This window comes from Triplophysa rosa, linkage group LG2, assembly GCF_024868665.1.
Source record: "Triplophysa rosa linkage group LG2, Trosa_1v2, whole genome shotgun sequence".
NCBI classification, from domain to species: domain Eukaryota; kingdom Metazoa; phylum Chordata; class Actinopteri; order Cypriniformes; family Nemacheilidae; genus Triplophysa; species Triplophysa rosa.
In genome coordinates this window covers 24,047,817-24,074,451 of record NC_079891.1, presented here as the reverse complement: position 1 = coordinate 24,074,451, position 26,635 = coordinate 24,047,817, and the positions used below count along the sequence as shown (strand labels likewise).

Here is a 26,635-nt window from a genome sequence, read left to right as displayed (position 1 = left end):
TGGGCACTGTCATTCTGACAAAAGTGTGCATATGTATTAGTATATATTTATATTAGTAAATATTCCAAAACTGATATAAGCTTACATTCCAAAATGAAGAGTTTGGAGTAATTTTTTATCAAATGCACAGCCTGATCTACACCTGCTTGTTGCTTTGACGTTCCAACAGTAACTACGCAGCAAGGTTTAATCCAGCACAGGTGCATCATCTTGAGAAATATGAATGTAGACTAAACTGTCAGACATTAGGCTCAATCAATATTCTTGTTTCAGAGGCAGGCTCCCATTAAAGACAATATATTTGTAATAAATTTATACTTTCTCTCAAATCTCAACCAAAAGATGAAAGAAATCCACACAAGCTGATAGTATATCAAAGTTGTAGAGGTATCAAAGTTTTGACTATGAAGCGCTGTCCATATTTTAAAGAGTAATGGTGTTTAGTTGTATTTAGGGAAACAGTGTTAGTCTGACAAATCTGCAGCATAAATCACATCACAGCCAGATGTTAAGAAGGAACATCAAGAGAAAATAAATAAATGATGCTTTATTGGGACACATGTACACAAGATGTGATGAATGTTATAGTGTTTGCACTCTACCACACATATGTAGTTTATTCAAATGATAAGAGCGTATGAAACAATGTAACACAGTTCGAAAACCTCTGCTGCATCTGGAGATCAAAAGCAATAGCTAAACCCGTGAGCAATAAATAAAACACGTAAATACTGTCAAAAACAAACTTTTAACGTATAAGGGAACATTTTGCATATGTCTCTCTGTGGGTCTGCTTTGTTTATTGGGACCATGTCATTGGCAATGGAAATGTTCTTGCATGCATCTGATGGTTTTGGTTAACACGAAAAAGTTGTTCATGGTGTTCATCAAAAAGGAGGCATTTAGTGGAACGAAAGAACCTGTTGAAACACTTTACACTTATTTTCTTATGATCATGGATTATATAACAGTGGCAATGAAAGAGCTCCCCATGTGATCCCTGACCAATCGTCACATTCCAGGTTGCACAATCTTTGGCATCTACTTTCCAAATGTCATCAGCTTTGAAAATGTAAAATGCTATCAATTGTTTGAAATCCTTTGCATAAAAAGCCACTACTATCGGTCACACTTTATTTTGATACACCTAAACACATTCTTAGAGTATTAGACTGTTCGGTTAAGGTAAGCGTTAGGATTGGGTACAGGGTTAAGGTAAGTTGACATGTAGTTTCAAAGTTACTTATAGCCGTTAGGATGTTTTGATGCACTATCATAGTAAAGTGCTAGCGAATATTAAACAATCAGTCTACTAAAACTCTATGCTAGTTGACAAGTTGCACACTTACCAATTTGTAAAACATCTAAAGTGGACTATCAAAATAAAGTGTTACTATCTGACAGATAATAACTGTGCCCTTTTGGAGACATCGGCCTGGGTGCGATTTTGGAGAATGTGGTTGAAATTAGCAAACTGGCTGAAATCCTTTACAGCTCCTTTAAGACTCAATTAGTTCTGCATAAAATAAAGCCACTCATAGTAGACATTTTAAAATCTGATGTATATGCAAGCCAAGCCAATATCCATGTACCGAAAGAAAACTTTGTGGGAAGCTGACATGTAAACCATAATTAGATAAAAAAAGAATAAATGTTTAGAATCTTAGCTCTTGTTGCAAATGTGAGGACTGTTGAACATGTATTTCCAAATGTAAATATTTAAATACAAAGTCCATTTTCTATTTGCTTGTGTTTGGCATGTGGGACTCTCAAACAACAACCATTCCATCGTCACTAAAAAGTATCTTGCTTGGCAGATACCAGATGATCATTTTGAGTTATATAGCTCCATTTGACTAACGATTACAGGTGAAGGCCAAACACGTGGCATCAGATATGCCTTTATATTTATGCCCAGTATCCACTGATCTCTTAATAGTAAATTAGAGATACCATGACGAGCATGCTGTCCAAACTATTTATTACAAGGTCAATGTTATAAGATAATTTAAGACAGTATGTCAGGAACAGTGAATTAAAATCATTTGTTTTATTATCAGACATGATTCGGTTTGAGAGATTGTCCTAATTTTTCGCCCTTCTTTTCCCTCCAGGTTCACAGAGCGAGAGGACACCAAATCACAAGCAGGTGCTTGGAGTCGGCAAATGCGCACATAACCTTCATCTAGCAGGCCAAAGCTAAATTAATGCCGTTGCATTGTTTCCTTTAGTGTGTTTGTGGTCTCGGTTGACAATAGTGTTTTTTTATTACACACCAGAGCTTGTTTTGGACTATAAAAGCCCTCTTTGACATAAAAATCTAGCAGATGTGTCGTGTTCTCCTTTCTCTATTTGCACTATACGTGGTATGACACATAGAACATGACAAAGTACAGTTGTGGCCAAAAGTATTGGCAGTGACATAAATGCTGTGTTTAATAAAGTTTCTGCTTAAGCTGTTGTGGTGTTCATTCACATTGTTTAAAGATTATTATGCAGAGTGATCGACGCATTTTAAATAATTGCAAAACAAGCAACTCCCCAGATGTAAGAGAACCTGTGGTCAAGCCCAAAAATTGTGATCACTAATAAGGCAAGAAAGGATTGCCATCAGTCAGGATTTGGCCCAGAAGCTAATATCCAGCATGCCTGAGCGAATTATAAAGGTTATGTAAGACAAGGCCAAACACTGTAAATATTAACTTTTTACATATTTTATGTTTTTACCAATAAGCGCATTTAAAACTCAAGATAAGCTAACTTAAGATATCCAGTATACCACAGAAACATGTGGAAAAATCTACAATTACAGAAGCGGTAAAACACAAAATTTATGTCACTGCAAATACCTTTGCCCACGACTGTATATGTGTAAAGATAATTTTGCATTAAAATACAGCAACAAATCAAGGCAAAACTTGTTTTGAATGTTAGGCTGTAACAATTTACTGAAATCTACTATTTTTACAAAACATCATTCAATAAATCTGAATTGGCACAGGAACTGATGATAAGAACCACAGAAGAAATACAAAACAACAAATACATTTGTCTTTATGAAAATAAACACAAAACGTACAGTTTAAACGATGTGTCGAATAGCACTTCAAAAATATGTTACGTTTCGAGCTACATTTGAAGTCTACCAGCATTCTGTCTACAAAACATCAGGATTTATATCAATGCATGTTTTTGCTAATTAAAATACAATACAGATCCAATATCCAAAGGCACAAGATACAACTAAAGCTAAGCTTAATAAAAAATAAAAGACTATAAATATATCAAGACATTATCACAAAAGCCAACACTACAACGGTCAAAGAACTATTCACACTCACATGGATATTACAAATCTACAAATTGACACTTTAAGGTAACTGTAATCAATACAGAATATGAAAAAGCATCATGACTACTGAAATATCACTGTTCTTTCTGCTCAAACAATTGAACACCAAAGATTGAATACTGTATACAAAATGGTAGTAGCACATATTTGAACAACATTCAACGAACGAATGAACCCATGCTATATTCATTTTCCCCATATTTCTTCTGCACAGGGAAAACATGCAAGTAGCACACAGAGCGATCTGGAACAGGCAGCCAATATTGTCTTATGGTAAATGCGTCACTACAAACTCTCAGACTATGAAGTAACCGAGTTTGAGCAACAGTCACAAAAAATGAAGCGTGAGATGAGCGAGACTATCTCGAGGGAAATGATATCAGAGAATGATATTGCACCCTTTTGCTATAGCAGTGAAGACAATACTACTTCTTTTGCTGTTCACACGCGTTAACAATTCAGATTCCTGTGTGTTTTTTAAGCTTATTTCTCTACTACCTTAAACCCTTCAGCCTTCAGCTCATTGTCCACTGCGGTATAAAAAGTTTTACTTCACATTTACTTTCGTAACAAGATAATCATCCATAACCATATTGCACAAAGCATATTAAAAATCTTTGTTCCCTATACTTTTAAAAAATCTTGCAACTAAGCAATCGACCGATTGCCATGTGCAATATCACACAAAGGAAGCAGTTCACACAAGTCATATGCATTAGCATTGAAACCACAGACCACAACAAATGCTACATATTCCAAAGTTGCAGCTTCATCTTCAATCAAGGCTCATGCCATAATCACAAGGTATTCATAAACTTTGTTGGGAGACTTGTTAGGCACATACATCTATGGCATCAAGTTACGGAGAAACATTCTCCAACAGCAATAAAACGGAAAGGCTATGAAAATATCACCTTCCTTCCACTCTATTAAAACGTGACCCATTTGACATTTCTTCCATATGTCGTAATCAAAAGAGAATGTTGGTGTAACACGTACAGCTCTTTAGATCGAATTTGTTTCTGAGAGCTGGGCAAGAGGCACAGTTTACAAATTTTAGCAGCATTTTACATTACACAGCAGAAAGGAGGGGTAGGGGAGAAACAAAAAGTCATACTCCTCACATGTCAAAGCAACTAAGCTCATAAGATCACGGTTTTCACGGTTGTTTGTGCAGGTTCAGGTGTATTCATATTTGACAGCAATCTGTTTTGTTTCTGCATATGAAAGTAGTAACACAGTCATTCACATTTTTTGGACAATTCTTAGATGGTTGCAGCTTCCTGGTTTAAAACTGTCTAGTTTCATTTAGAAGGGGCAGTTTGCTATAGTTAAGGCTCCAGGTTAAGTAGGAGACGATAGGGAATCAATAAAAGAAAAGATTGTACTTTAGAGTCCAATGTAATGCAGTTAAGGTAATTAGCAATTATTATCATATTTATAATATGGATATCAGCTGCTTTTCGCTTTTAAAATGAAATCTGAAATCATTTGATGTGATTTGACCGACTGCCACAAAGCATGCTATTTCAAACCATATTAAATTATAAATATTTAAATAATGATGTAAATGTGCTTCCAATTAGCAACTGGGCTGCAAATAGAGATCATATTTAAAAAATGAAATGAAATGTTTTTTTTTCCCCAAGATCTGCTAAAATGACAAAAAAAAGAAATGAAAAACCTGCATCATAGTTTTGGACAATGTAAAACCGAGTTGCATTCCCAGTGTTTTCAACAGGATCACAAAACATTGACTGTTTTTATACATGTTTACACAGAATTTTTTTACTCAATAGTAATTGACACAAGGGTTTTCTTCGACTTCCTGCCCGCTCTCTCCTTTTCTCCTTCATCTTCCTCCTGGTCTTGCAGAGATGTAACAGCATTGGTGGACTTCAGGTGGTCCCCTGGTGCGCCTTCCCCTCCGTGCCCTATTTTGGGGTTTGGAGTTTGGGGTGGAGGGGCAGGATGGTGGTTATCATAGTTTATAGTAGATGAGACTTGGGAGATAACGGGTGTTTGGACTGAAGAAGAGGAGGAAGTGGCTTCAAAGGTCTGCTCAGTCATCTCAAAGTGTCCCAGCCCCTCATCCTCTTGCATGTGGCTCAGGTAGTCTGGGAGGAGGAACTCACTGGACCAACAAAAGAAGAGAAAGACCAAGATTCAGAAATTCATCAAATGCTATATAAACAACATGTTTTACATATTTTAACAGAAAAAATATCTTTGAATCATTTTGTAGTATCATAGCAATGTTATTTGCTTAAAAAATGAAAAGATGAGTTCAAATGTTAAAGTTATCGATTTCAGTCTTTCCTATATGAAGCCACAATCTGAGGATGTCAAACCAATCAGTCGCAAGTTAAAAAAAAAACCTTTTGTAAAAAATCCAATGAGTTACATTTCATCCAAGATTGTGCTCCAAGTTGGGAATACGATTGTAAAATTTCTTCTTTTTTTATTTTATCAAGAGCCAGTCCTGGCATGCACAGGTCAAACAATAAACTGCAAAAACATGTCAAAACACCCCAGCTATCCAAGCAAAAATGCAAAAATGACTGAATCATCAAAACTCAACTGCGGCTTGGCAGAAAGTAGCAGGAAAACACAACAATGATAGCTTAATCCATGACTACGATGTCACATTATTTAATAACTATTGACATCATTTCCTATTTCTTCAAAAAACAACCTCGCACTCTTGACGCAATGAACTTCAAATCAAAGTTCTTATCGGAAAAGCATTACAATGACATACAATTTGTCTTTATTTGCTCATCTATAATGGACTGCTTACGATTACAAAGAGGTATATCACTAAAGTAAAATACATTTGACCACTAAGTGGATGTTGATATACAGTAGGTCTCCGGAGAAGAGAATGTCGACTGTTCCTCGTCTCGAAACAAATAAAACTGCATCAGGATATGCAGCGCAGCCTCTCCCTCTCTTATTAAGCACAAAAGAAAGGCAAACTATTGCTTCAGCGCCGTAGCTTACATAGACACTGTTTATTTGTGTCTGACAAAGACGAATAGACCACCGAGATCCTAAAAGAGAGGCCTTAAATTAAATAAATAGCTGGATTACATATGGGAGTCTACATGTAGCGGGAGTTCAATGCACAAAGGCAACCGACTCCTTCTCTCGGCTTTAATGAAGATCTACCATGACGATTGAAGGATTATCTCAGAAGAATGTCTCTTAGAGTCTACTTAAAAACAGCTATTCCACTGATACTCTTCTTAGAAGAGCTTTATTGAGAACTTCGCGTCAGACCTATTCAGTCGTAATGACTTGAACTATGACTGATTTCTCTGACCACTGCAACTGTTTACATCTCAGAGCTACTTTTTCTAATAGACAGTCCAAAAGTCTCACCACTTCCAATATTGAATCAAAGCCACGTTTGTTCCATGAAACTTACTCGAACAACATACTCGTATTCAAACAGGGAAATCGCATTTGAGAACTCTTAACTGCATCTAAACAATGCTGCTCAGTTAAACCGTTCCTGAAGCTCACTTTGTAGCGGTGCAAAGTTCATGGGTTCGATTCCAGGGAAGACAAGTAATTTGGCATAAAAGCGTCTGCCAATGAAATAAAAAATAAATGATCAGGTAAGGTTGTGTGACGTGTTTTTTTAAGAAAAAAAATAAAAGGAACACTGAAAGGGTGTGTTACAGCTATTCAGAAGCAAATAAGCAGTGGTGATTCTGAATTGAACCTATCCTAAGACTCATCATAAAATCAAACATGAGATTTTAAGGATTTCCTGAAAGCCCTATTCACTAAGCAATGTTTTGCCAAATACTCCACAATAGAACTGGGCGTCACCCTGGACTGCGGTGAACCTGTTGGAACCGAGCAAAAAGGGCATTTAATCTGAGGGAAACAGTTTGACAATGACATTCAACGAGCCGCTTTAGCTGTCTCTGGATTTGATTGTTTATTCACCTAATACACACATTGTTCAATACAGTTCGGGATGCTTTTTTGACCTCCCAAACCATAAACACGCATCTGCCTACTGAAAATGGAATGAACGGCCGGGCCGACCGTACAAAACTACATTTGTGCTTCTACACATTTTCTAAGAATGTTCAGCTCCTCCTCACCTGGTCTGGAAGTAGTTTGCTAGTTCTGACGCCTCATGGTTGAGACTCCTCAGGTGTACGATTAAATTGCCGGAGTTGGTAAACATGGCCCCGCACGTTTTGCACTCGTAAATCCGAGGCTTGCGGATGATGTGGCGAGACACCCTCATGTGGTGCTTATATTCACCGAAGGAAGTGAAAGTGGCGCTACAGATCTGGCACCGGAAACAGCGTTTACCTTCGTGCTTTAGCCGGTGCATCTTCAGAGAGTAAGCCCGCGTGAATTTTTTCCCGCAGCGGTCGCACTGGAATGGCTTAATACCTGTAGAAGGGCCACAGAACAAATCAGGTTGTGTTCCCACAGCTCAATTGGTAGAGAATGTTAATGTATAAATATCAGAAGACAAACGATCAGTCACATCACTGTGATGCCAAGATTTGTATGGACTGACAGCCAATAAAACTCAATCCTGTTACATTATGCTATCAAGAAGTTATGTAATAGAAGAATCTCTCTCACCGGAGTGGATAAGCATGTGCTGCTTGAGGTTCTGTATTCGGGTGAAGCGGACGCCACATGTTGGGCACTGGAAGGGCCGTTCAGGACCGTTAAGTCCTGGGCGGGTGGAGGGGCTGATGTACAGGTGGTACGGATACTGCACATTTTCCAGCCTGGAGAAAGAGTGAAATTTGCAAATTGACTTATTTTTTTATAAATTGTAGTTATTTATAAAAAGTGACATAGCAATTGTTCACAAGACATAATGCAACACAATTTTCCACACAATTTTATTTTCCTTCAAATCCACAAAACCTTTAAAGGAACAGTTCACCCAAAAATTCAAGTTCTGTCCTCATTTTCTCACCCTCAAGTGGTTCCAAATCTGTATCAATTTCTTTGTTCTGATGAACACATAGAAAGACACTTGGAAAAATGCTTGTAACCAAACAGTTCTTGGACCCCATTGAGTACCATAGAAGGAAAAATCGCTTTATAAATATGTCTTTGTTCTGTTGAACACAAAAGAAGATATTTTGAAGAATGTAGGAAAGCAAACAGTTCTGGGGCACTAATACCTTTGTCATTTTACCTACTATGGTAGTCAATGGTGGCCAAAAACTGTTTGGTTAGAAGCATTCTTCCAAATATATTTCTCTGTGTTCATCGGAACAAATATATTTATACAGATTTTGAACTCAAGTAAAAGATGACAGATTTTTTTTGTTGAGAGAATTGTCCCTTTAAGGCTAACATACAACACATTCAGGCACTTAAGTTGTCATATAAAAGTACACTCCTTCTGAGATGGACACCACTCTTTTTTCCCCATTTGTTTTGCATCATTTCCCTACTCTTCCAGTATTTCAAAAAGGAAATTCAGGTCCAAGAACTTTCCAGAAAGCCTGCCAACTAGCTTTCCTGGCCTCTTGGCAAGAAGTCTACATCCTAATAGCCACTACAATATTGCAGAGCCCTCTACAGCTTATAAACAAGTATACACAAAGAAAGGTGATGATGAGAAGATGAAAAATTATGTCCCCTCATTGGGGCCCTTTCGTTTGAATCGTAAAAGTAGGAGATTGTAAAAAGATGCTTTGTTAAAACAACACAGACACAACAAAAAGTTCATGCCTTTCATCCTCCTCCATGTGACCAGTAGTGTTTGGAGTGCCCTGCATAGACTGGAGGCTCTCAGTTACCCCCTCATCCATAGAGCCTGAGGAGAGAAAGAAGCTTAATTTGACATCTACCTTATTCTAGACAGACACCGTTTTTACAGTGAATGTAATATCCAGTAAAAATCGGATTGATAAAATGGACATATAAAATGAAACAGATTTTTCTATATTGTTCTTAGATAACCTACTAACAGCTGATAGACAGCAGACATAAGTACAGCTCTGTGCTGTATAAAGGAGTCTCACCAATGGAAGAGGACTGTGGGCTTATAAGTAGATCTTCTTGGTTATGGTCATTGCCAGGAACTGTCTGCTGGTCGCTCAGAGAACTGTGAGGACCACTGACAGGTTGAGAAACTTCTTCATGCACCTCTTCATCACTCAGCCTCTCAACCTTCACCTGCACATCCTCATCTTCTTCCTCTACGCCCACTGCACCGCCCACACCCAAGCCTCGCGGGCCCTCGCAGGAGAGATACTCCACCAGCGCCCGCCCACTAGAGTCCTGCCCCGAGGCTCCAGACGGTTCCAGGAGACCTTCGGGTAGTTTGGATTTTTCTCCTGCTGCAAATCGCCGGTCCACACCGAAAGGGTACGTCCAGGAGAAGGCCAGGGAGGGTTCAAGAGCTTGTGCTGAACTCTCTGGGAAAGAGGAAGAGGAGGGAGAGGGGTTGGGGACTTGCGGGGAGGTAGAGGATGCTGGTTGCGGGCTGGCGAAGCCTTTCCGCTTGCGTCTAGACTCACGGCACACAGGGATGGGTCGCTCTGGTATGCTGCACTCTGAGGAGACGGGGGACGGTGAGAGGGCATCTACGGGCATGAGGGTGCAGCTTGCATGGCCTTCAGGGGTCTCTTGGGGCCTGTGTAAACTTGGGGGTTGGGTGTTGCCAGTTCCCACCCCTCCTCCTCCTCCTGACGATCCTGAGTTCCACAGAATGCTAGACTTCATGAACTCGGAGCAAGTGTTGGCCACTGCGAACATCTGCATGTAGCTAGCTGCGGCCAGCACATCGATGATGTTCTCCGTGCTGATGGACAGGGTGGAAGTATACGCATATTCCAGAAGAGGAGCGAAACCAGCGACTGTCACATGCTGGAGGTCCAGAACGTGCTTATCTTCTCCTACGATTACAGTCTCATCCTCTGCTGACTTCCCAGAGAGCTTAGCTTTGAGAAAGTCGCTACAGCAGGCCAGCACTACCTTATGGGCGTGGAACAGCTGGCCCTGTACGCGAATGGTGACGTCACAGAAATGGCCCTCTCTGCGCAGGGTGTTGAGTTTATCCAGAAGCTCCTGGCTGTGGCTGGGGGAAGTGTGGGTGAAGGTCTTCACACCCATCCTTCACTGCAGGGGCGAGCGTTTGGGTTGCCTGTACAGAGATTAAGATACGTTAGTAAACCAGAACGGCTAAAGATGGGATAGTTGTGTTCTAGTTCAGGTTTGCAGGTTTTCAGAATGCAGCACTAAAAAGGTATTTGAAAGAGAACAGAGCAGGCCAATGAGAGCAGATGAAGGGACGGACAGATTCATGACAGAATATTGATTTTTTTGCCGACAACAGCACCTTGGCAATACTTTGGATAGGAAAAGGAATACAAAGCCGCAGGGCCAAGTAATTTGCATGCCTGTCAAATGATTAGTACAACAAATGTTGAAACACCACAAACCTGCTCCATTTGAGACAGTGCCATAGAGAACCATGAGCAATGCATGGCAACAATGTCCCTCAAAACAAATAAAAGCACACCCTAAACCAACTCAGCTCAATATTATTGATCAGTTATTTGCAAGCGTCGGGCCATATCAGAGAAGCTTAAATGACATGAAGAAATAATCAACGCTATTGTGTTTCAATTATGCTAAACGTTACTGGATTCCCAAACATCATGCACTACACATTAGGGCTGTGCAATTAATCGAAAATTAATTGTAATCGTCAATTTTGGCCTTCAACATATAATCAAGGTAAAATGATTATTGTGCCACATTCCATTTTGCAAGGATCCTCTCTTTTCTTGTGGTATAAATCCACAGCGCACCCCTTTCCTTACAGTGGTTCAGCTGTGCTATTTATTTACATTTATTTTTCAGTTGAATTCACAGTTTAAAAGCAAAGTTATTTATTTTCTATGTTGTTTTAAAAGTTAATGAGTAATCGTGTTAAATAATCAGGATCTCAATATTGGCCAAAATAACCGTGATTATGTTTTTGTCATAATCGAGCAGCCCTACTACACATGTGATACCAACTGCAAATGACTAATTTTGTGCATTAAATTTATGTCAAATGCAAGGCTGGTGTTTTGTGAATGTTTGTTAGTTTGTATTTGGCATTTTTATATATATTTGTTGTACCCTTATGTCTGTTCTAGCCTGTTTTCCATCCCAAGATATGTTTTTGAACACTGAATTGGATTTTGATACAATCACACACAACTTCTATCAATAAATTATTGTGTGAATCCTCGCACAAACAATGATGTGGCCTACTAAACTTACTCTGTCATAAGATCTTTGTTCATTTGACCTAATTTTTCAAACTGATTTTGAATAAACACTACAGTAAATCTTCAAATGTCTTCCCTTGTAATAGATAATAAATCTAATTTATTCCATTGGTAAGAAAGATTTCCCCTTTGCTAAGTTGTGCTGATTTATCAAAGATATACAGACCAAAGACATGAGGCTTTAGTTCCAGTGATCCCTGAGAACTAGACCCAAACTGGAATCCTTACGACACTAAGCACAAGCACATACTTAAAATGATTCAGAGCCTAAGAATTCACATTTTGCAACTCTTCCAAGTTCAAATAAACTCCCTCAAATAACATCTGTCGAAAACTGGTACAGCACCGCTTAAGTCTAGCTGACAGCTAACAGAAATGGCAGATATGTCCTAACGGGTCTGTCTTGATGGAGAAAGGGATCAGCTTTTCCTTGACTCACATTAGGAGATGAAACAACTCGCAGCTAAGAAAGATCCTAGATTCTTAGAAAGATAATATGTTTGGGTTCCTAGAATGGTACGCTGCATTCCACAATGACATGGGCATTTACAAGATGTTATTTAAGAGCAATAAAAACCTTTTGGCTTGGCATGTTTCTGATGTATTGCTACTGCAGAAGCTTGACAAAACGGTTAAAATATTGTAAAAAAAAAAAGGTTGTAAGTGCTTACTGTTAAATAACGCCCCCAAAGTTGCTGCAATATGCAGCCAATGTAAAGTTTTCTTATGATTAAGATGATTAGATTATTACTGTTTTAATGAAATTAATTAATACTTTTTAAATCAGGTGACGGCACAAACATACGTGTTCATTTATTCAATTGAAAAGACTTGCGAAAAAGAACAGCATAAAAATAAAACAGCATACAACTGATAAAAGTATTTTAAAATAAAAATAATCCATCGTATTGTTATACAAAGTAATATTGTTTCGTTCGGCGAACAAGCGCTCACAGAAAGTTAAAGGGGCGTGGTGTTCTGTATGACTTGTTTGTTTATGTTTTTAGTCGCGGGCTTTTATTGTCAACAGGAGCAGAGGCAATACAATTAGCACGCGCTAATATGAAAAGAATGAAATACAAGGATTTACTATATGAATTATATGCGCAACAAATTCATGATAACTGTTCAAAACTGTGAAATTTGACATATTGGATGTGGGCCTGCTACTACGCGGAGCATTCAGTAAATTAATACGTAAGGTTAAGATCAACTAATACAGGTTATAGTGAAAGTCGTTGCATTGCTAACAACTTAAACAGTAAGTTAAGTACATTCAACATTAGGATCAGGCGTTGGCATGTAAATAGTCTAGGAGCAATGCCTGGCTAACTTGCAGCACTGACAGGCTAACTTAGATCGCTAATCTCTGATAATGACCAAAACACGTCAGTGTCTACCTAACGTACGTTACATAACATTAGTCATGTAGGATAAATGTTTGTGCTGCTCACCGGTAACGTTAGGTAAGGAGAATGGACGAATCCGTTGAAACAACAAGTTATTACCGCATGAATGGGATTCAACTGTTTCACAAGCTAAGTAGCTGCTAGCATATTGACAGTTGCAGAAGTACTGACTCTTCTTTAAAACACTAGAGTCACATTCCGATAAAACACAAAGTCGAGTGTCCCTCGTTTGTAGTAAAAGACAAATTCATGAAAAAGAAACCACTGTAAAAATGCATTAAGTATAAAATGTCATCATATCTCGTCTGACTGCTTTCAAGCTGGTGTTTACATGCTGTTTCCCAGAATGCATTTCTTCACGACGCATTTGAAAACCGTTGGCGACTGACATTTTTTTTGACGGATTACCTTAAATGTACTTTAATGTAGCATGCACCTTACTTTTTCTGAAATGTTAAATAGAATGTTACTGCTGCTATAAGTTTTATGTAGCCTAAATTGTTGTCCAATGCCCAAATGTGAGTCTTATATTTTTGCTATTTGTGATGTCTTCTTTCTAAAATAATTTCCTTGAAAAATAGACAAAAACAAAAGCAGACAACTCTTACATCAAATGAATCATAAATTAGCGCTATATGTAAATTAATTAAGTGCAGGGCCAATCCTTTCTAAGACTTCAAAATATCGGAATAATACTGAACTATACTGAACTAACAATCTCTTGCACTGTGTTCCTATTAGCAGGGGTGCACATAAGTTTTTCTATCTGGTTCTCAAGACAGCACCTGGAGATTCGGTTTGGTGCTCACATTGCACATAGTGTGACAAATTATATTTACCTATTAAAAATAAAAGTAAAAAAGTAGTTACTTTTTAATGAACAATAAACAAAATAATAAAGTGGGATAATACTAATATTACTTTAAAGTACACTTAAAATACAATGATAATGTATTTCTTCTTGTTTTTCTTTTTACATGAGTAAATATTCATTTTCAACACCAATTTTGAAACCTGAAACGACAACCTTTTTGGTTTTTGGCAGGTTTTTGGTTTGTTGGCAGTGCACTTGCGAACGCACATGGAGACTTGCGGTGCGGAGCTAGGATCGAGTATAGCATAGAGAAACACAAGCTGCGTGCAAGTGTCAAGTTTAAACAGCTTGTCCTTTTAGAAAGTTTAAGAGAAGCGGTGTTTTGGTAGACGTGCAGCGCAGCGCAGTTCCAGACATTCACAGAGGCTGCGCGTGCCGCGCGCTTCTCTAGTAACGAAAGCAGAACCAACAAAGGCGGAGCTACCAATACCGTTTATCACCGGGAACAAACGAGATATCAGTGATTTGGCAGCATTCAGTACAAACGGAAATCTTATCCAGTATTACATTTAGTCGGTCTAAAACAGTGATTGTGCATCAAAAGGTTTCAACTATGTCAGTACGCAAATGAGCGTTCTAAACTTATTTACAGAGCGCATTTTTAATTTTGGTCGCGCATGCGCACCTGCGCACCACTTATGCGCATCCCTGCCTATTAGGTGTTGCACAAAGTGTTTCAAAGAATACAATATAACAAATATTGTCTTTACAAAATAACTGATTACTTGATTTGTTGAAATGAAGACCACACAAATGAATGTAGAACAATTTTAATGTTGACACGCTTTAATTGATTTAAATGTATACATAATTAATGTAGGACAGACAGCAGCATCAAGAAAAAAACATTAGGTGTTAAAAGTAGAAAAAATAAATAGCTTGTAAAAAGAAGCTATAACAATAGCATTGTGCAGACCTTCATTGAAGGGATAGAATGCTTTAGTTTAAAAAATGCACCATTTCACTGACTTGTTTGTGAATCGATGGAATGCAAATAACTTATGTTATATTTTTAGCTTAATTTTACAGGTTCTGGTGAATTCTAGACTGAATAATTTTGCCAAATTTTAATCTCATTAATTGAAATTCAGTGCTTGCCTGGCTAGAGGGAATTTTTCAGAAATATAAATCAGCACTGTTGTGTCTAAAACTCTTTACCTATTGCTATTTCATTTAACTTATGTTTGATATATTCAGTAAAGGTTATTAATACATTAATAAAATTGCATATCATGAAGCATAGGTCTCCTCTTCATTCAAGGGCAACTGATGACGGGTTTGTGGGTGGTAGATTTTTGACATTAACATAAAATATATGTATACAGTGTCAACTAAAGCTTGGACGAGGAAAGAAAAATAAACTTAAATATCAACCGTGAAAATACATGCAATCTCAATGTTTTTCACAGGAAACATTTTCTTTTTTGGTGTCTGTTCAATCGTTATTTCGATGGCACATGTTGTGTCCAAAATATACAGTAAGTATCCACTTCTCAATGAACATTTCATAATAAATTATTTGCTTCTGTAAACTCACTTATGCCAGTACTGGTTATATTATATATTCCCGTTTACGTAACGTGTGCCAGTGGAAGCGAACAGAAAATGAATTAATTTAAGGCACACTGCGGTATTTACACTGTTGTTGTGAGACTGGGATAGCTTATTGCCAAATGGCTGTATATACAGAAAAACACCAACAGTGTGTTAGAGAAGGCAATTCTACTTTGATTCTTAGTTTTAAACAAAAATCAAATCAACAATAGTAACCAGGTAACGAAATGTACAGTTTTTTTTATCTGTCTTATGTTGGTCTATGGTAACATGTAGCTATTATGTGGCCAGTAAAAGACTGTACTTCCAAATACTGTTTGTTCCAGTGTTGTAATATGAAAAAGCTTTTGAGGGACCTACCAGTATTACGAAGTAGCAGATATGATAAAAAATAGGCTCATTGCTACAACACGAAGGCTGGCAATTAAAATAATGTGAGAAATTAATATGTCTAGCAATTATAAAATATTAAAATGCAGTCCGTTGTGGACGATTCTTAGAACTTGGATAAATGTATCACCCTTCAGTTACCTCTCTAATGTTGAATAATTTCTTATTCTGATGTGCACTAAACTGCACCGTATTACAGAGGTATCTGACTGATGCTTTCAGCAGGTTTGTGCAAAGTCTAAGGTTTTTTGTTACTTCCAAAGGAATCTTCTCTAAACAACTGAACATTATGAAGCTTGACTGAGGTAGATCTCCGTGGGAGGTTACCTTTGTAGTTAAACTGAACAAAATAAACAACACAGAGGATAAGGTTATTTCGTGATATAGGTAATATTTCATATCAAATGCCCTGGTTATGCTTGATAAGGGATCTCCAATCTAATGCACTATCCCTAAGAGCTCCTCTGCTTGTTTCTCTGACACCGTTCATACATTAGCAGTCCTGGTAAAAACACTGCACTACAACTACCCCTGGTCTCTTGTCTACTTTGCACTTCTCATGCTCTAAAACCTTGCCTGTATAGTCCATGCAGACTACAGTGCGGTGACGCTCTCCGTGTCCGCATGTCCGTGAGCACGCTGACCACTGCCCTAATTGCCACATGGGACAGGGCAGGTCCCCGCAGGGCCGGATGTCTGCAGGTCGCAGATCGGGGTCACAGAGGTAAGACAGGGACCCCTCAGCATTTTTGCACTCCACGCTTCTCCTGGACCATCCAGCACCACAGCTCTTGGAGCACTCAGACCACTCACCCAGGACCCAGTCGGCACCCCCGAATGGCAGTATGACATGGGGTGAAATCCTGCTCTCTGCACCAGGTTTGAAAAAAGGTACATCCTTTGGCAAAAAGAAGGTGTATTTGATCCTAGGGGGTGAGGCGTCCCCACCTGTAGACAATAGCTGGACAGTGATGGCTTCCCAAAGCTTGTGAAAACTAAGGAGTCGCTCCAGGGTGGTAGAAGAGCCGCTGTAGCGAAGCATGGCGCCAGGCACTGGGATGTCCTGCTCCGCCATGGACACTGAGAAATTCCCATTCAGAATGTAGGTGCCATCTTCGGCCTTTACAGCCAGGTAGTTACCATCATGCGTGATGCCTCGATGGCTGCGTTGTTTAATGTCAATATTTGTAGCCCCGGCGGGGATGGTAACAACATCATTGTAACCAAAACTGTGGAAATATTATGAGATATTTGAGCACAAAACAAATGTAGAGTGTTTTTCAGCAAATGTTAAACCTTTTCATTATCTTGAATATGTAATAGTTCGCTTTTTTCCTAGTATTAAATAATTTTAACTGGCATTAAAGGAATAGTTAAACTAAAATGAAAATTACTCACCCTCTTGTCATTTCAAACCTATGACTTTCTTCTGCAGATCAAGAAGATATTTTGAAGAATGTTGTTAACCGAACATCGGCAGTTCCCATTGACTTTCATTGGCTTTGTGCCCATACAATAGAAGTATATGGGTACTGCCGTTGTTTGGTTATCAACGTTCTTCAAAATATCTTCTTTTGTGTTCTGCCGAAGAAAGAAAGTTAAACAGGTTTGAAATGAAAAGAGGATGAATAATGACAGAATTTTCATTTTTGGATGAACTATCACTTTAATAAATCACTGAAATATATTAATCACACTTACGTAGCTTTATTTAATGAGCCACTTATTTTTCTACAGGTTGTACAGTCACCACCACAGACGCCACACTTATCTAGCTTTTCGTTGGAGCCTATCACCTGGTCACAACCAGCTTTGATGCACTGGCCCTGAATACAGATTGATGTGGTGTCCGGTCCACAGGTGGTGCCATCCACGACCTGCCCAGCACAAGGCAAAACAATATGAAAGATCAGCGTCAGAGAGTTAAAACAGCCAGAAACTTCAAGAAAAAAACATTCATATTTTTTTGCAGTAGCAGTCCAAGTGCGCAAGTAAGAGAGAGAAGTGTTTTCAATCGTACCTCAAGGAAAAACAGTTAAACTGCCCTATTTAACCACATAAAGAGGAATGGCAAAAACTTTGGCCTGATGACGCAAACCAAACTACATTTCAACTGTATCTGAAATATCAGTTTCACTGAGGAACACTCAGAAGCTTAAGCAAGTAGCTGGACCGGTAGAGTTAGGGGACTCAGGTTTCACATTTTACAACAGGGAAAATATTTCATGCATGAGAGTTTAGTGGAAGTGTAAAGATATCAATGGGCATGTGGTATGAGGGACGGCTAAGAAAGAGATCAGGCCTCCTAAAGCGTTGCAGCAGGGCAGATGGGGAAATGTATTTCACATATTGTCATTATTATTGATTAAATTATATGAAAACGAAAACGGTTTCAGCAAATGTGCACCTTGGCTTCGAAAACTTTGAATTCATTGCTCCCTTTGGCTCGGCAGACGAGTTTGCAGCGGTCTCGCGGAGAGACACCAGAATATTTGGGGATCCACTGCTTCATATTCCCTTGAATGTCCAAGTAACGCTCGCTGTTATACTTCTCACATTGCTCATCTCTGAAGCTTTTTCCTGCGGGTAAAAATGGTCACCGGTCAACTAATAATGTGATCATAACAAATGCACAATCCTAAACTGAAGAGCACCTTCTGACCCAACGCTCTTTCTCTAGCACTCAATAATGTGACCTATGTCACCTATTGTGACCTCAGTCTGTACAGAGAGAAGATAGAGGTTTATTTATAAAATGTTACCATGGTCTTCTAAGCAAGTCTGAGTATTGCAGGACTGGTATTTGACCCTCTGTCCCACACAGTACGATCCCCCATTCTGCGGCACTGGAGCGGTGCACTCACGGTGAGAAAACTCCACACCCCCACCGCATGACCGTGAGCATGGCCCCCAAGGGCCCCATTCACCCCACCCACCATTGACTGGCACCTGAAACACAAATAGAGCATGTTAGATATACATTTCACTCTAAAAAAGTATGGACTTAGTACAAAAATGTTATGTATCAAATTGTTTTATACAACACTTGCATATAATATCTAACAGTTTTATATTATTGTCTGTACATTATTTTTGGCATAATGAAAGATTGACATTTCCAAATTGAAATGCATAACGCAGTGCACATCTTGACCCTTGATCTAGCCGTGCATGTAAACATCACTTCAAGTAAGTTCAGAATGTGAGCATATCACACTGCATTTCTTTCAGGGTTTTTTTATGAGTTGGCTAAGGGACGGCTTCTCGCAGCCAGGCCGTCTGGGATCACGAGCTGGGGTTTTTTAACACACTACACCAAATATAATCATACTTTTTTAAAGGGCTTTGCTGAATACAGTTCAACAGCATCTTAAATGGATTGCTCAAAAATAATTGAGCTTTTCAAAGGTTCGCTCTTTATAAACTCGAAATCTCTCTCTCTTTCTCTTCCTCGCTGGCATTTAGAAGCTGGATTTGAAGTAGATTGATTATTTTAAGCTGCTCAGAATCGGGGGCCAGCTTGGAACCGAGGTGGAATGGGTTTTGTTTTTTTGCGATAAAAACAGACTGAGCGAGTTGGACCCTTTTGAACATATAAACAACATGGTGAAAAGAATGTGTCATCTCGTGCTAAGAGAAGTACAAACAGGGAAATGTGGAGGGGACATGCGCCCCTCCCACCCATTCCTGTGATGTAAACATTTCAGCTGAGGTATACAATAACTTTAAGACCAGACAAAAGGCTGCGGTCGCTTCAGGTCATTTCATCATCTAATTTTGCCTTTCAGCAAAATCAAATAGGCAAACGTAAACTGTACACCACCAATTAGCTGAGAAAGACAGAAATGATAATCGAGACCGTACGTGCAAAAGTTTACAATGTCTTAAAAGGCAGGGCAACTCACACGGGCCATAAGCAAGGCGCACCTAAAATGCCGGTTTTTGTATAACTGTGATAACCATAAATCTTCACAAGGGCGTTTCCAGTCTTTCTTTTTCATTTTAGATCTATATGTGCTGACAGGTAAAGCGTAATAAAACCGGATGACGCACATACCCACATCCTCCATACATACCTCTTCTGCCTCCTTCAGAACACTCAACACACACGAACCCTCCCGGCATCTCCTCTCCTCCCCACAAGGAGTTCCATCCGCCCAGGGGAGGCTTCCATTCCGGGTGGTGCACAGCATCTTTCCTTCCTCTCGACACCACAGCTGTTGACAGGCTTGATCTTCAGGGACGTTGGGGCAGTGGGTGTATTTCTCCCCGAAAGCCTGCTGGCACTGCCGGTCTTGTCCAAATGTAAAGCCGGGCAGCTCGGCAGGTAAAGGGATGCTCTTCTCAGGTGAATCTAACAAACAGTCACCTGTGGAGGGCACATGAAGAGAGGGTGTTCATTATGTTTATTTAGTTCTATGTTTTGCTCTTAATCCTCCGAAGATGCTTATGAATTGCGCAGTTGTCTTTGTTAAGCCAGTCGATTTTGGCTGAGCCCTATAACGTTTATTCCGCTAAAGCAATCTTTTATATTCACAGTCTAAAACAGGTGTGCACACTAGCTTAAGGGGCAATTTTCACTGTGGAGAGATCTCACTGTACTCTCTGGTAATGACGTGCGTAAGACATAATAGTCTGCCGTGTAGTTTTCCATTATGTAATCTATTATTGTGGCGCTTCAGTTGGCTCGCTCAAGTCAAAAAAATTTATCAGTAACAAAAGAAAGCAATTTTACTGTAAGGGTTGTCTACTCGCAGTTGCTTCTAAACAGTTTTATCCATATTGGTCAGAGAGGAGATGGACGCAGTAAAACACCTTGAAACAATTACCCAGAGTTTTTAACTCCCTTTGTGTTCTTCCAAGGTTTATACTGTGAAATTGAATTAGTCTTAAAGTATGTATTGAGGACATCCTAATTTCTTATGTATTACGAATTTGGGAACGTTTCAATACATTGAACGAAAAACCCTTTTTTGTTTACATAAATAAAACTTCTTTTAATATATAGTGATGGAAGGATTTTGCTAAAGCGGATACAGGAATAACAACAATGGAATGGAAAATAACAGACTTGAAGCCACATCAGTTCACCGTCTACCTGTGGCAACAGTGCGACCAGTAAATACGGCATGTGCTTGGCTACACACGGCGTCTCTGTGAGGGAAAACAGTTGTTCAACTTGGAATGTGTGAGTCACCAAAGATGAGTCAGTGGATGAGCGGAATGCGAGAGAACGTAGACAGAGATATCGGCACAGATAAATCAACAACTGTATAAAATATGTCTACCATATTTCTTCAGCTGTCACGTTTTGTTATCTGAGACTTATCTAATCTTTTTTGTGGGGTATTTTACATTATTTGAGGCACAGTCGGCATTTGGGCAGGCTTGATGGTAAATTAAATTCTTTCAAATATCAACTATTTTAAGCCCCCCTCGGGATTCCTTTTTCTGTGATGAGGTACACCCCCACTGGGTAGGCAAGCCACAGCTTTAGAGACAGAAAAATATACACATGCATAAGAACATGTACTGTAGATAAAGTGAGCAAGAGAGAGCATACTCTGCAAACATTGTTAGTTTTGACACGCTCAGCAAAATTACACAGTGTGGTCCCTCCAGCCTATTATTAGTGGTTAGCTAGTAAATTCAGATTGAAGAGCCATTTAAGAAAACACGTGCAAAAGAATCAGAAGAAAGTAAATGTATAAAATGCAGGCATCCACATAATAGAGATTTTTTTACCACACTCTAAGTTCAAAATTATACACTATAGTGACATGTTTCCATTAACTTCAGAATGACAGATTGACAATTCGGGCACTCCAAAACTTTACTGAATGTTATTATGTTTTTTTAACTGGGTGAGGGAAATGTGCACCCTTCTGATAGAAAGCCAAAACCAAACACAAATCGAAAGAAAACCAGCTGTTAATAAAGAATACACCCTGAAAGACAAGGACAAAAAATGAGATTAATGAGGTGGCACGGTTTTTTACTGAGTACTTCTGCACAGACATAAAAAAGTTTTGAAGAGGTTAAATGAGGAAAACAGGTTCTGACGAACAGTGTGGGCTCATACCGTGTCCATTGTCGAAGAAGTCTGTGATGTATAGTGCACTACATGGGGACCAGGGAAGAGTTTTGTTGAGGTGGATGAAGTAAGGAGCCATCATGTGGTGTCCATTGAGATGCCCGAACCATTTCTCACAGTTTTTAGAATCATCGTGTGGCATGCTGAGGACATGACCTGAGAAAGAAACAACAAGAGATGCAAGGCGAGAAAAAAAAGAGAAAGAATGTAAAAGACAGGAAAACAGATGGCTGTAACAATTTGTATACTTCATACTGTACTGTGTGACTGTGTTCTATATATTTTAGTTTCTTTGTCTCAATGCTGCTCAATAGTTTTTTGTGGTTTCATCAGCTATTGGCCAGTCGGCATCTAGAACATAACTTTATGCTACAACACATTACATTATCTTGAATGGACAGTTCTCATAAACCCCCTTTATTTTGAACACATATTTTTGTGCACATTCTAAATGATTGTATCAGCTCAATCCTCAAGAAATCAAGATGACGTCAACCCTTGGTGTATTTTCACTGCTGAAAACAGCTGGTTTGCATTAATTAATGACTCAGTCTGGAGCATGTGCTTCTGTCCAGACAGTAAGGGCGAGCTCTCCAGCAACAGACACGGAGTCTGGTCATGTGTGTACATGTGTGCGCGTCTGTGTGTCTATAGATATGCATGCATCCGAACATACCGAGTTCATGTGACACAGTGAAAGCTGACTGAAGGCCGTTGTCCTCGATAACGGAGCAGCTTCTTTTGGGGTCACACATAGTGCCAACATCAGCTACACCCAGAGTGTCACAATCCTTATATCCACAAATATCCTGAGGTTAAAAAAAGACAGACAAGTGGGCAAAGGAAGGAGATAGATATACGAGACAGGATTGGATAGGAAAATTAAAAAGAGAAGCCGATGAGAGGGGGACACATTTGAGACACTGATATCCAGACATCGCACCATTAGTTCCAGACAGAACTTTTTCCCCAAGCAGGCACTTGCCAGCAAAACATATTTGTCAGTGTTTCCATCGTAAAATGAAGCAAATACATGGCAGACTGCATACTAGAAAAAAAACAAGAGGGGGGAAATTAACTGTGAGATAGCTGGATCACACTGGACCTGTTCAGCAATTCTCTCTTGTATATCCTTGACAGGGAAGACATCTTAGTAAAAGCCATTTGAGACAACCAGAGAGACAGAAACCTCCGAAGAATAAAACCACCTGTTTCTCCATCTAGCCCCAGAGGAACTGAGACCACAGCAAATTCTGTTGCTCTCAGCTGGTTGTCCAGCCAAATCTCCTTCATCTACTTTATCCGGTGCTAACCCTCTTCTTTTGGCAGACCAACAATATTTTGCTTGCTGTCTTCAAGACTGAACAAGGGGTTCCCTGCTGAACATTCTGATCATGACCCTGTCATTGACTAAATGAAATTATTTCTTGTTTTGGAAAAGCAGTGTCCAAGTGAGTTAATCAAATAGTGGATGTAATTTCTGCAAAAGATGATCGATGTGTTGTTGTGCTCCGACATGCACAGGAAAGGGGAGACAGGGTTGGCATTTTTCCCAATGGAGAAATAAATTAAATGGCCTACATATTTCTAATCTTAAAAGCAAATGTGGTACTTAAAGCCCAATCCTGTCATAAATTTAACAATTCCAGAACTGAACCGCACACAGCATTAGTTTAATTGAAACCTCTGTGGGTTCTTTTTATTCATTAGAAGAACTTACAAGGAAAAATAAGTAAATTGTTTTGAAAAAGGTGCTAAAATGCTAATTTTACGCTTCTTACCTCTCTTGTGAACAAGATGGCAGTGTCGAAATGTTCAGGGTGCCTCAGGCTGCCTGGGTTAAAAAGTTGTTGCCACATGCAGAAGTTGCGTAGGGCAACCCCACCGTTGCTAGAAAGCTCAGGTCCCACCTCCTCATCCTCCACGACCAGCATCTTCACTACTACCAGACTAACAGCATTTTTCAGGCTAGGGTGCGCATAGATCTGTGCAGCGATGGACATCACAGTCAGGAGGTAGTGCTGCCAGAAAAGAATGAGAAAAGTTCAGTGATATAATAAAACTTCAAATCTGTGAATATGCAAAAAATGTAATTACTTCATCTCAGTAATCTAAATTTATGTGGATGACATTTAGAAATGTCATAATACTCTTCCAAGTATTCCAAGGAAGAAAGGATGCTCAGATCTGTAGCTCTGTGGGAGCTACAGTAAATATTAAAACATTTGTTCTTCCATCTATCAATAAAATGGGTGAAAACAAGCCCTGGCGTTCCTTCTTTTCCAGATGGTTCCTTCACCCCCTCTCTCTCCCTTTTTCTCCCACACATACTCTGAATCACAGACAAGTTTCATATTTTGTTACACTCAGTATAACCAACCTCTCAGTCACCCTGAAACCGCAAGTTTTAGTGGTTTGCCTGATTTAAGTTTCTTTTCATAACATAAGCCATAGATCATTATGAGCCAACCTTTATTTTAGTCTTCAATGCAGCATTAGAAACTTTCCTGTGATAGGTACTTTGAAAGACAGCTTCCATTTTACACAGAATAAAGACTGCAATGTATATGTATAGACCCTGAATGTTGACGTGCCCCTGGTTTTGTCCTGAAATTCTCAAAAACTTCTAACAATGCAATATTTCTTAATTGAAACAGCAGTTCTATTTGGTATATGGTATATAATTTTACCAATTAATAAATTGACTTAATGACAAGTTCATGCAGACTTTGTGTTTATGCGCACTTTTCCTCTCACCTTTATCTCGTCTCCATAGAAACGTGCCATTGAAGCGTCAGCAACCACCAGCGTCTCGATGTATCTCGCGGTAGACACGAATCGTTTTGCACGTCTTAGTTTGCCGTCTTCATTAGAGTTAAGGTTGTCCTCTGCCACAACTTTTACTTGATCAAAGACCATTTTTGACGCCGTCTGGTCGTCGTAAAAAGCTCTTCTTTTAACCACATGCACCTGCGGAGATTTCCCGGTGGTCATGCCGGTTGCTTTGGGCTGAATGAAGTACTCGTCCCTTTGAGTTATGAAAGTACCGTGAATGCCGCGACAGAGACTGACAGCGACTACCGAGTCCTCTTCAGAATTGACTGTTCCGGTGTAAAAACAGTCTCTGAGGTCCGCAGCGCTGTCTGCGTACTCTGTGGCATTCCTGAGAGCGCCTGCTCTCCCTGAGCCGTGCAGAAATGCGGCGACATTCTTCGCTTTTACGCGCTGAACGTTCAATGCTGGAGCCACAAACCTGCTATCCGGCGTCAGGTTGAGCAGGAAAAGTCGGCCAAATACGTTGATTTTAAAACGTTGTCTTTCCCCACTCATCCCCAAAACATCTGTTCTATGTGTAAGGTTAACTGGCACAGTCTCCTGTTCCTCGTTTCTACCCAGCACAAACTGAGACATAAGAAGATTCAATAAGAAAAGCGTATAACAACTAATGGTGTATACCATTTTAATGGTTTGTAAATATAAAAATTGTAATCAAAATATATTGAGATATATCAAACTCGCAAATATCCCAAACTGTATGTAAAAATAAATGAAAAGAATGGCACAGGTACAGGTTGCTATTTTAAAACAATAGAGATAAACATACTCCAACGGGAATCAAAAGGAAAAAAATGACCAAATTGCGAGCGTCAGCTCTTTATCTGATAACACTAAAAAAAGTTAAATGAAACAAACTTCATCACAGTTTTGCGATTAAATTAATGATTAAAAAAACGTCGCCTTCTGAGGAAAACCCACCCGACTCAATCTGTATAAGCGATGAATGCGATGTGTCGCTGGTATTTATACAGTCTTGGGCTTCTTGAGCGTGCGCGGTTTATTTTTGATATTTATTCTCTCTCCACCCCCTCGTGCGCCAAGCAAAAAGATCAGCTTGATCCAATGGCGCTACTGGTACACCCCCTTTCACTATTGCTATTATTATAACAGCCGGCTGGAATGCTGCAAGCCACTCAAAGTATGTGTTGAGTGTCAACCATGTCGATGTTAGAGAGCGCGTTAAACCAATGACAATCCTGGAAGAAACGCGAGTGTAAGGTTACAATCTAACTGTGCAGGTTACAATCTAACTGTGCTCGCTACGGCATGTTATACCCCCTTTATTTGTAGTATACATTAAATAACAAATGTCATCCCCGAGGGGGGTTTTAAGAGTTTGAGATTACGATCAGACTCATAAAGTCTCCAAAAACCAACAATTAAACAAAGGCACACATAACATGTTATTGGTAATACAGAATTATCATTGCACAGTGCCACAATTAAATGACATAAGATGAAAACCACCACTGAGCGGCAGTATTGTAACATTTGTACTAGTATCAAATCGTTAACTGTGTGCTTTCTGTTGAAATAACATTCAAAATGAGATCTTACTGTACAAATGACAAAAAAAAAAACACTATCCAAAAACTACTGCTTTGTTTTGTGCGCCATAATAAGAGGGTGATTTAAATTGACCAGTCGTACATATTGGTCAGGATAAAAGTTAATAAAGCACCCCTGACATGTTTTTACCACAAGATGTCGATGCAACTCCTTTGAACAACTGACTACACTGGCCAATTTAAGCATTTTAACTTAAGCAGCTTGAATTTTACTTTGGTGACAGCTAATGCCAGAAAATATTATACACACTTGCTATTCTTACTAATA

At 39.2% G+C, this 26,635-nt stretch overlaps 2 protein-coding genes across 3 annotated transcripts; both read right to left on the bottom strand.

Moving 5' to 3' along the window:
• Nucleotides 1-1,728: 1,728 nt before the first annotated feature.
• zbtb44 (zinc finger and BTB domain containing 44) lies at nucleotides 1,729-13,569 on the bottom strand. Of its 2 annotated transcripts, none has more exons than XM_057329029.1 (6): nucleotides 13,095-13,567; nucleotides 9,379-10,502; nucleotides 9,086-9,170; nucleotides 7,973-8,124; nucleotides 7,474-7,774; nucleotides 1,729-5,486 (listed from the first exon to the last, which is right to left on the bottom strand). In XM_057329029.1, the coding sequence occupies exons 2-6, from the start codon at nucleotides 10,469-10,471 to the stop codon at nucleotides 5,141-5,143; spliced, it is 1,977 nt and encodes a 658-aa protein (XP_057185012.1). In that variant the 5' UTR covers nucleotides 10,472-10,502; nucleotides 13,095-13,567; the 3' UTR covers nucleotides 1,729-5,140. The 2 variants fall into 2 exon arrangements, with proteins under 2 accessions (XP_057185012.1, XP_057185013.1); XM_057329030.1 differs by having other exon boundaries at nucleotides 5,338-5,486; nucleotides 7,691-7,774; nucleotides 13,095-13,569.
• A 169-nt stretch (nucleotides 13,570-13,738) lies between these two features.
• Nucleotides 13,739-25,727, bottom strand: adamts8a (ADAM metallopeptidase with thrombospondin type 1 motif, 8a). The gene is made up of 9 exons (XM_057329028.1): nucleotides 24,719-25,727; nucleotides 23,743-23,982; nucleotides 22,638-22,770; nucleotides 21,950-22,117; nucleotides 19,944-20,236; nucleotides 18,630-18,816; nucleotides 18,275-18,447; nucleotides 17,569-17,744; nucleotides 13,739-17,096 (listed from the first exon to the last, which is right to left on the bottom strand). The coding sequence occupies exons 1-9, from the start codon at nucleotides 25,418-25,420 to the stop codon at nucleotides 16,361-16,363; spliced, it is 2,808 nt and encodes a 935-aa protein (XP_057185011.1). The 5' UTR covers nucleotides 25,421-25,727; the 3' UTR covers nucleotides 13,739-16,360.
• Between the last annotated feature and the right edge of the window lie 908 nt (nucleotides 25,728-26,635).